Source organism: Pelmatolapia mariae, linkage group LG3_W (genome assembly GCF_036321145.2).
Source record: "Pelmatolapia mariae isolate MD_Pm_ZW linkage group LG3_W, Pm_UMD_F_2, whole genome shotgun sequence".
Lineage (NCBI taxonomy): Eukaryota > Metazoa > Chordata > Actinopteri > Cichliformes > Cichlidae > Pelmatolapia > Pelmatolapia mariae.
In genome coordinates, this window is record NC_086229.1 from 79,237,434 (window position 1) to 79,248,490 (window position 11,057).

Consider the following 11,057-nt stretch of genomic DNA (forward strand, 5'->3'; position numbering starts at 1 on the left):
CTTCCCTCAGGCCAGATGGCTGCAGTGAGGGAAGAAAAGTCCTTGATTGTTGGGGTTTTCTCTCTATTATTGCAGGATTTTTACCTTTACAATTTAAAGTGACTTGAGGGGACAGTTGTTGTGATTTGATACTTTATAAATAAAAAAAATGGAATGAAATTGAACTTATTAAAATAAGATCCTTATCTAAATGACCTGGAAACTGTTTGTGACATCCCTGACATGCCTGATAAAAGTGAGTTCTGCCATCATTAACACCATCAGCTTTGATGAAATAAATACTATGACTCTCCAGCTAACACGTGCACAGCAACACCTCACAACAGCCATTAGGATGAGCATGCTTGGGCTCACCTCTCGCAGAATCCGGGCACACAATAAACAGCACAATGGCTGCACAGATCGGCACAAACACAAGGAGTCTGGAGAGATAAAAAATACACCCAAATGCGCAGTTTCAATAGAACTGAACTGTCATCACAAATAATTGCTAGTGCTTTTCAGATGTTTTATCTGCATGTGCAAAAACCCCCAACAAAATACTGTGTGCCATTTACCTCAGGTGAGGAGCAAAGTTGCCGAACATGATCAGCAACTTTTTTCCAGGTTTATACGACTAGTAAAAGCTGCAGCAGCGCCGTTAGTCGGTATCTTTTACTTGAACCATGTAGGGGACCTTGCAGCTCTGCTGGTGCTTGTCAGTCTGATTGGAGGCAATACAGTTCACCTGGCCACAGGTGACCAACTTCCTGGAGCTATGAGCAAAGGGCTATTTGTTTTTTTCTCACTTCAGTGAATTTTATGTAAAACATTAACTTTCCTTTTTTGTCTACACTCCTTTTTCCTTTGAAAGGCCGTACATTTCACCTTCAATTTACTTATCAGCTTTTAATTATGACAATAATAAATTCAAACTTTGTTTGTTTAGTTTTTTATCAAAAGGCAAATCAATAAAAATCCACAGAACGCTTCAAACTGTGTTTTTAAAAAATGTGTTTATTTTTTAAATATTAAATACTTTCATAAAAAAACCCAATAAATATCAAAACAGTTGCATCTGTACATAAGTGTTGCTGAAAAGGCTGCTTTGGCATCAGTTTTTTACATTTTCTCTCTTATTTGAGGGCAAAAGCTACACGGCGGCCAAACAAGGAATCAAAACATTCACAGTGTCCACATGGCTTTATCATCATCTCCATCGCCATCAAGTCCATTTTAAGATGATTCGTCACTCGTACTGCATTACTCTGGGGCCATAAGGGGCTGCTCAAAACATGTGGCAGGACATCATGGCGAGGGCCCTCAGGTCTTCACTGGTCATACAGTCTTCTGAAAGAAAGAGAGAGCACATTAGAAAACAATGAACAACTTAATTCAGTGTGATGTGCTGGGAACTACAGGAGCTAATAAGATGATGTAACTGTTGCACTGAGGTTTAGATCATCTTTTTTAAGGAAACCTCCCTAAAGTTAAAGGATTTTGTTACTGAATAGATACACCTGCCAGTTCTTACATAAGGTACCGAAGAAAGTGTGATCAAACCAAACTATAATGTGACTAAGTTTGCATCTCTTTACAGCACTAATCATTTACTTCAAATAAAAAGTTAGCTATTATTTTCCTTTTAGTTCCTATAGCAGTTGGATTATTCGTGTGAAGTTTTTTCCTTAAGATTTCAGAATAAAATCACTAAATGGATACAAACTAAAGATTTTTAGATGATATTTTGATAGTCTTGCAGCCTGAACCCTCCCTGGTTTCGCTGATACTTAATCAAGGACAAATCTACCAGTGAAAGTATCATAAACCACAATCAGGGTCTCTCTTACCTTCTCTTCTCTGCTGGCCCTTGCCGCTTATCGCCTGCCAAACTTTCTTCAAAGACCGCCGGAGTCTCCCGCCTCCTGTGCCCGCGGAAGACTCGCTCTCCTCGGCTGGAGTCTCGGGAGCTGTCGCTTCCTCCTCGTCGCCTTGAACCTGATCGTCCACCTCGGGCTCGTTGAGGAGTCCCGCAGCCGTCAGCCGCTCCAGTGCGCTCTCGTTCACCCTCAGCTCGGCTCGGATCTTCCCATGATCGGAGATGGATGTGATGTGTCTGCACAGCGGGCATACGATCAACCTGCCAGCCTCCAGATGCGCCTCTCCGGGTCCCAGGGGACGGGACAGGGCCAAGAGGCAGCTCTCGCAGAAGCTGTGCTTGCACTGGAGCTCCCGGGGACACCGCCGACCCGCGTTGTAGGTCTGGTAACAAACCCCGCACTCGAGTTCCTCTGCGCACATGTCGTTTTCTGATGCTGGCGTTTTGTCCTTAAAGTTTGAATGAGTCAGAAAGCGAGTCGCTCTCAGCTTTATTCAAACTGCACCGAGAGAGGCGGGGCTTGGACATCCTGTCGGAAACCTAACCTTTCAGATCCAACTAAACACGGCCGATGAGTCACAAGCTCCACGTGATGTAACGATACTGCTGACAATGACGCCCTGAGAAGTGGTTCCAAAACACACAGACACGCACACCCAGCTACAGTAACACAGTAACAAGTGTGTATCTACACAGTATATCCACATTACACATACAGAGTTTGTTTTCATTCCTGAATCTCTCCTTATCTCTCACACACTCCTCTATTACTGTGCAGTACATGACAGGCAGGAGGGCAAGATACAACGCGTCAAGCTCTGTGTAGACATTTCTAATAGCCCCAGGAAGTTATCTTCAGAGATCAGAGAAATGTCTTTCACATATCAGACTAGGCTTTTCCTTCTTATCTGCCTCTACACACTACATTAACCAAACACACTTCACTTTCACAAACACTGAGGTTGTGTATGTGTGTATACGCGTGGGTGACGTCAGCTCTTCCCTCTCCACAGTAATCCCCCAAATAAAACTCCTCCTATCAGATAATCCAGCCCTAACTCCTAACTCCTTTCATGGTGATTTCCGCTGTGCCACAGTCTCGGCCAAAAATCACAAACCCAGAACCTCTCCTGTTCTCTCCGTTTGTGTGTTTCCTTGTGTGAGTTGTAGAGTCTTTTGTTCTCTCTGTTTTTTTTACGCCTTCCCACTTTTTCCCCCTGCATTGATCTTACTGTACAGGGTATAATTATGTAAAGCACTAGGTCTCTTTAATCTTAATACTCAAAGGAAAATGGGGTCATATCCTGTGACGTATTTAGTTTTTGTTTGGGTTTTATGTCATGTGTATGTACGTGAACCACTTTTCACCTGTTTAACTACAGTCATTAGAAGAGACACACAGAACTCATACTGAAATGTTACGACTAATGTTTCAAGTCAACAAACCTAACCAGGAATGATGCTCACTGATGCAAATATCCAATTAGCCGGTCACATCGCAGCAACTCGATATATTTAGGCATACACCTGCCATGTAAACTGGAGCTGCCAGGGATCGAACCACCAACCTTCTGAATGGTAGGCCTGGTCTACCTCCTGATCTACAACCAGACGCACATAATGGATGTGCAGCTGACCAATCTGCAGCATCTGTGTGATGCTGTCATGTGAATATGAAGCAAAATCTCTGAGGCATATTTCCAGCAACTTGTTGAATCTGTGACGTGAAGAATTAAGGCAAATATAAAGGCAAAATGGGCTCTAACCGGTTTGCTCATGTCTATTTGAGAAGTAGGGTGTGTGTCAATAATTTTAAGGGCTTTCTGAATCTTGCATAACCAACCTTTAAACACAGCATGTGTGGTACAAACAAACTATGCCAACGTCAAAGAACACACGGGACAGACCTCAGGTGGGTTACATGTCTGTTTCACTTGCTGTTTACGCTTCAGTACAAGTTTACAGTTTTATTTGTCATATACAGGAAACAGCAGCACACACTTTATTCCCGGTAAGCAAAGCTAAGTGAACAGGTACCTTCAAAGTAATATAACAATAAACTAAATAGTAGGTCAGATCACTTAGATCAACATGGGTGTGTAAAATAATGAGTGAAAAAACACTTTAGAATAGAATAGAATAATCCTTTAATTGTCCCACAAGGGGAAATTTGGTAAAAACAAGCACTCTGGTAGAATTCCCAACACTTGAAGCTGTTCTGGTGGCCCAGAACCTTTCTGAAGCACACTATGTTGATTTTTTCTTTAATCTGTCACCTGCCTATGGTAAATGGTAAATGGCCTGTATTTGTATAGCGCTTTACTTAGTCCCCAAGGACTCCAAAGCGCTTTACACTACATTCAGTCATCCACCCATTCACACACAGGTGATGGCAAGCTACATTGTAGCAACAGCTGCCCTGCGGCGCACTGACAGAGGCGAATGAAACAGTTTCTGGTTACTCCTGTCACGGGTAATAAAACACCCCTCCAAAATCCATACTATAAGCCATATAAAAAAAAAAAAAGCAGCACAAGTGGGGGATGAGCAGTCCTGCAACTGACCCAACTTCTGATCACCTGTTAATAATTGACCTGTTTCAGAGATCATCTGTCCTGTTCTGAGCACAGATTAACTCTGCAGCTCGTGCACTTTTATTATTCAGGTTACCTATATAACCCTGAACACACACACACACACACACACACACACACACATATATGTATATATATATATATATATATATATATATATATATGTATATATATGTATATATATATATATATGAACTGCAAGGATCTTTATGAACTGCAAGGAAGTTTAATAATTACAACCTAAGCCATACTTTCTATTTTAAAACCCCAACATGCTGACTGTGTGGAAGCATAATAACATGATACACAAGCGGAGTAGTGCAAGTCATGATCGAGAGACACCAATCTGTCATTTTCTGCCTTTTGTGTCCTGGTTACCTTTACATCACTGAGGGTTTAATTACTGCTCAGCAAGCCACACAGGTGCCTCACTGGGGACCAGACGGGTAAAATCAGGTGAGACTGAGCGAAAACAAAAGGTTGCCAGTCAGCTGAGCTCAGACATTATAAACTCGCCTGGTTAATGTGCACCGTAATGAGAACAGATCTGTACCAACATGAGAGAAACTGTGTATGCCTGTGAAGAAGAAGGCGCCGGTGTTGTCGGTGGGAAACAAAGGTTCCTTGGATGAGACGGAAGCGGAGCGCAGTGGGTAAGTGACTCTTTGATCTCTTTTACGTTTGTGATGATGGAGCGCTGCGAGTTACTCTGTGTACAGTCCCAGCAGGCCCGCTGGTCTAGAAAAGAGTTCACTTAAGTATGCATAGCTGTCTTCCACAGGTCGCTTTCATTCACTAAAATGCTTAGTTTGGCTCTAAAAGTCGACTTTCTGTTCTCATTGCATGAATGTGCTGATGACTTATTGAAGAAAGGCTTTCAGGTTGCCATGGACCGATACAAAGGGGACCCTGTGTGCTAAGCAACAGGCACCCACTGAGTGTGTGTGGCTTGCCTCGTCATTGTCCCGTGTTAGACACAAATATAGAAAAGCAAAGTGTCAGTAAAGCTACACAATTCTACTGATTCCTTTCATAAATCACAGATCAAATGACATCAACAAATGTTACAGACTGTAAGTGTGTCTGACCAAAAGGTCTTACTCCTTAAAGTAAAGTATTGTGTATTTCCTTGTATCGTTTTTATGGTATATACAGTGATGTGGGAAAGTCTTGACTGTTCCATGATTGCTTTACATTTTGATTCCAAGGAGCCAGAGTTCTTGTAATTTTTAAAGTTGACTTGAGCAGTAGTTCTCCACAATTTCCAAAGGTCATGTTCAGTCCAGTCCTTATACCTGACCATTTCCAGAGGAGTGGTTTTGTATTAACCACTTAACACTCACCTGTGAACCACTCAAGCCTAAAACGTACCCTAAAATGGGCTGAACGATTTTTGTGTCTACACATAACAGAAAACTTAGGAAAAAAAACTTTATTAATACAACCTGTCACATACATTTATTTAGTTAAATCTATGAGAATGCCAAAGATAGTTTGACAGACATAAAATGGTGTGTTTTTACCAACAAAGTGAGTCTCAAAGACCAATCAGCCCAAAGCTTTGCATATTTCAGCATGGTGTGCAATGTGTCCTCAAGAAATCTGAGGAAACTGGGCAAAAGAAGAAGCAGCAGGTCTAAAAAAAACAAAAAAAACTATCTACAGCAGATGAACAATTTTTGAAGGTGATACCCTTTAGAAATAGGAAAAAGTTCCGCAAAGACGTGACACAGGACCTGAGAGATGTATGTGACCCTTCATCTTATCCATCTACTGTTCACTGAAGCCTCATCAGAAATGGTCTCAGTGGAAGGCTGACTGTCAAGAAGCCATTAGGGAAAGGAAAAGGAAAGGCTGAGGTATGCCAAATTAGAAAATGTACATTTAAATTGTATTTACTGGTACATCAGCAACTTTCTACATCCGCCTGTGTAGCACGGCTCCTTAAAGAAATGACCGGTGTTTGCCTTGTATTCTTTATTCTTATGTATTCTACTCTTGGCTCCGTATGATGTCAAAGACAGGGGTTATCTTTATATCTGAAGCCACACTCACCTGCTGTTCAAACCTTCTGTTTATTACAAACAACCAACTAGAAGAAAGTTGCCTTAAAGAGAGAGGCACTAAAAATGGGTTGTTTTAGTCACAGGAAGAACAGTGGGGCTACACTTAAGTATAAGAAAAAAAGCACTATTTAAAATATAAAATGTGCAAAGCTACTGTAGTAGAATCCAAGAATCAGAAACTGTGGAAATGAGCATAACAGTTTCCCTGAATTTGACTTCTGGCAGCAGCTTCTCATTGCAGACAACCGTATCAATCTTCACATCTAAGTAATGACAGGAAAGCAAAGCAGGGCATTTCCCAAAAAGTCTTCTTCCCATAAACATTTTTTTTGACTCTAACACAGCCACGGTGTTAAAATGCTGGGCTGCTGTGTCAATTCAACACACCTTTTGAAAAGAGTCTTTGTGTTAGAGATCCACTTAGTTGACTTAAAATTACACTTCCCTAAAGTAGAAGAAAGCCGGTAAAAGCCAGCCCAACAAAAACGCTGGGTCTTACATCACCCTGAGTTAATCCTAGCTCAGTATGACATCACTCAGTAAATAAATAATGACTTCTGGCACAGTACACGCAATCTGTTTGCAACACAAACCGCTTCCCCTAAGAGCCTCCAAATACAGTAATTCTGACACCAACATTTCTTTTGTTTTCTTAATTTTTTAAAAAAAAATCAGCTGCTTTGAATGACCGAAGTGGAACAAGCCTGAGCTGGGAAAAGACGACGTGCTCTAACAAACACACACACACCCACACACTAAAAATGGAGAAGTCTTAGAGTGACTGATTACTTCCTTTCCTGACTATTTTGTATATTTTTCTCAGACTGTGTGTGTGTCTGTGCTATCTAGCACGCACTCAAGGGCAAAGGTGATTGTGAGTAAGTGAGGGGGCTGGTGGATGGTGGATGTGTGAGCGGTTAAATGGATGAATGCTATGACTCATGGGCCGTGGAATCTGTTCATGAAAGTTAAAGAAGCAAAGCATGTTTGGGAGAGCAGATCCTGATGTTTCTATCTCACGGAAAGTCGACATGAAGTTTATGTTGATCCTGTTTTCTCTCTACAGAGTTTAACATCTTTAGCTAAAAGCTCATCCCCGACTTGCCTCTCGCCATTTCTTCTACATCCACCCACTCCCACACCATGTCAGGGCATGTTGCCCCAGTGCCCCAGCAGGGGAATCCCGCTGCTGCTTCCGTGCCCAGCCGTGGCTCCGGTCCAGGGGAACCCATGGATGTGGAATGCCCCATCTGCTACCAGGAGTACAACTGCTACAACAAATGCCCCCGGATGTTGGAGTGTCTCCACGTTTTTTGCACTGAGTGCCTCCAGAGGATCCAGCTCTGCCCCCCCGACGCCCACAGCCCACAAGCCGTTCCTTGCCCTCTCTGCCGCCATCTGACCCCACTGGAAACCGGGGATGCCCTCACTTTACCCTGCAACTCCCGCATCCTGTCCAGGCTGCCCCCCGGGGCCTTCCACCTGCCCATGACTGTGACCTCGCGGATGGCTACAGTCACCCAGAGAGTGGTGCTCTCCATGGAGGCCAACAGCAACAGGGACACCCGCTTCATCATCTTACCCACCGTCAGCCTGCGGGTGCAGCAGATGCACCCCGACACCCCTTATGGCACAGCGCCTGGCCTGGTGGGCGAAGAGGAGATCATACAGCAGAGCAAGAAGACACTGTTTTGTGTACAGATCCTGGCTGTCATCTTCTGGGTGCTGTTTGTGATCACCTGTGTGTTCGGGGTGGTGTTTGGGCCACATTTCCTGAACAGGAAATTTTAGAGTGTAATATTTAAAGAAATTAGTTTACTGCTGAACTGTATACAACCATCATCCTTAACATTACATTAATTATCATTTCATCAAAGTGTTTATTGAAGCTGCTGGCATTATGTTATAAGTTATATTATAGGGGTTATCATAATCAAATATTAACATGTTTATTACAGGTGCAGTTATAACTACTTTAAAATGATTGAGTTAATATATATATATCATAACTCAGAGCCTGAGTATAGGGTTATAGTAAAATAGTAGCTGAGCAAAGGCCTGAATGTAATCAGCTTCTTGTGGTATTTGAGTTTGCTTAGTTACAGGTGACACAAGGAGGACAAGTCCATGGGGACCTCAAAGGCCTGAGATCTTCACCATATTTGGATGGATGGGGAACTTCTGTGTCTGCAGTTATCTCTTAAAATACATGGATGTTTTGTACATGCAAATTATGTGCTTGTAAACGCAAGAAGGGGCGTTACAATACCCTGATATTATAAAAGCAATCTAGAGTGTATTTTGGGTAGAGATGTACAACTGATGTTTTGCAGTTTGCACCTCTCCACGCTGCGTGCATTCATTAAAATCAATTGTTTGACCGACCTCTTCTGGACCATCATTGTTTTACTCTCGTCCTCAATTTCGAACCCGTAACAAGAGTTACAGAAATTGTTTGCCAGTCTTTTTCTATTAACGTGGGTTTTTTTTTAAGTGTACTTAGCATTCACCCTGTAATCAAATTAGGTTTTTTACTTATTAGAGCTGCTCCTTTATTCACAAGGGGTTGCTCCAGAAGACAGCTCTGCATATGGGATTTGGTAGAATTTTTTTGTGTTACAGTGGATACCCTTCCTGACACAACTCCAAAGAACAGTGGGGGTTTGTGTCGCCTCCTGATCTCGAACTGGTGATCTTTCACATGCAAACTATTACACTAGAGTCCAATCCTCAAATGTGTCCTTACTGAATGCCTTAAGTACAGATTTTTAATCAGCGATAGCTTGATAAACCGTGCCCCCTAGTGGTTAATATGGAAACAAACAAACCCTGAGGTTTCTTTAATCGTTCTCATCGTGCTTATTATGTTTGATAATATCATTTTGCAGCGGCTGACTCTGCTGCCAAAGAATAAATTAATTACTGATGTCCTTACATCAGTCATTTACTTTGTGCAGGGTGTTTACATGTTTGGAAATCAGTGAAAGAGGCCTAACTTTAATAATCTACTTGAGAACGCACATGTATTTATTTCATCAGTGTGCACTCAGTTCTCTCACCTGTGATGTAAACCACAGCAAACGTAATTGAGCATACAAAAGTTTGAACTGTACCTGACACAGAAACTTCAGTACACAGTTATAGCTGTTTTTCTTAGAACAATTTTCATGGTAAGTGATATGATTTCTCTGTGCTTAATATGTTGGTATTATGTTTTGTGAAGTTGTAAATATTACATTTGTAATAGCCAGATTAAATGTTTCATTAGCTATAATAATGATATTTAACAATGCTAAGTACGTTTTTGTATTCCTGTTGGATTCCTCTGTGGTGTGTTTGTGTGTGTGTGTTCAACTTTTTTTTTCCTGGACTGTGTGTGAACCTTGTGTCTTGCCATTTTGTAGTTAATGCTTCTCACATTAAATCTGACTTTGAATTGCTGTGTGAAGACAAAGGGGTGGGGGTGGTGGGTGGTAGGAGGTTAGAAGGAAAGGAGTGTTGAGGTGATAGTAAGAAATATTAAATATAGGGACTATGACTGGTAACAAAATCAGAGAAGCAAGACTGAGATGGTTTGGACATGTGCTCAGAGGACAAAGCAGGATGGAGCTGGAGCTGCCAGGCTGGAGGAGAAGAGGAAGAGAGGAAAATGATGTATTGAAGGAGGGCATGTAGAGGGTTGGTGGGACAGAGGAGGAGATAGTCGAAAGAAGATGATTAGCAATAAATAAAAACATGAGTACACATGAGTTTCTTTTTAACCTGTGGCTAGGCAAACATTGTGCTGATATTAATTATTAATTTCTTGTTTTAGGTGATTTGAAACATGAAATATGCTCTGTGTTAATAAAAAGCTCACCCTAAGCACTGTATTCTTCTGTTTGACATTGACACCCTATTAAACATGCAGTTTGTCCCATTAGTGCCCTTTGTCACCCAATGTACAGGTTTCGGTTCATTTCAAGGGTACCTGTGGCTCAGGTGTGGGTCAGCAACGAATCAGAGGGTCAAAAAACAGAGCAATTACCAATAAGTGATTTTAGGTATTTTCCAAAAAGTTATTGCGGGAATTTTAAACTATTATAAATGACTTGTTGGCCTACAATTTGCCCCCCCCCCCCCCCCCCCCCCCAAAAAAAAAAAAATATGTCAAAGATGTCTCTCGTGAATGATGTCATGACATTTTGAGTCAGAAAGAACATTCCTATCACTAAAAGGCTAAAATAAGCTGCAGTCAGCTTTTGGCAGAGTTACTGTTACATAGCTTTTATTTATCCGGATGCAAAGTCTCATTGACACTAAAAATGTCGTTTTCAAGATCACAATTCTATAAAGATACTTCTTGTGGCCAAAAGGGTCGGGATTCTTTGTAATGTAGACACAATAACGCAGATTCATAAAGACACTTGCAAAATAGGTAATTTCTTTATTTTATATATAACCCTTTCATAAACCCAGTTCACTATAGTCTATTTACCAACTTAAATAACGATTTTAGACACAAAAACACACAGAAACATGGGAAATCACTTTCTGGCA

At 41.5% G+C, this 11,057-nt stretch overlaps 2 protein-coding genes across 3 annotated transcripts; one reads left to right on the forward strand and one right to left on the reverse strand.

The window, feature by feature from the left end:
* Nucleotides 1-1,021: 1,021 nt before the first annotated feature.
* Nucleotides 1,022-2,348, reverse strand: si:ch73-335l21.4 (E3 ubiquitin-protein ligase-like). 2 transcript variants are annotated; one of them, XM_063464636.1, is made up of 2 exons: nt 1,830-2,348; nt 1,022-1,326 (listed from the first exon to the last, which is right to left on the reverse strand). In XM_063464636.1, exons 1-2 carry the CDS (start codon nt 2,278-2,280, stop codon nt 1,268-1,270), a joined length of 510 nt encoding a protein of 169 aa, XP_063320706.1. In that variant the 5' UTR covers nt 2,281-2,348; the 3' UTR covers nt 1,022-1,267. The 2 variants fall into 2 exon arrangements, with proteins under 2 accessions (XP_063320706.1, XP_063320697.1); XM_063464627.1 differs by having other exon boundaries at nt 1,022-1,329; nt 1,830-2,343.
* A 5,313-nt stretch (nt 2,349-7,661) lies between these two features.
* On the forward strand, nt 7,662-8,309 carry si:ch73-335l21.2 (RING finger domain-containing protein). Its single transcript, XM_063468994.1, has one exon. The coding sequence runs from the start codon at nt 7,662-7,664 to the stop codon at nt 8,307-8,309; it is 648 nt and encodes a 215-aa protein (XP_063325064.1).
* The last annotated feature ends 2,748 nt before the right edge of the window (nt 8,310-11,057 follow it).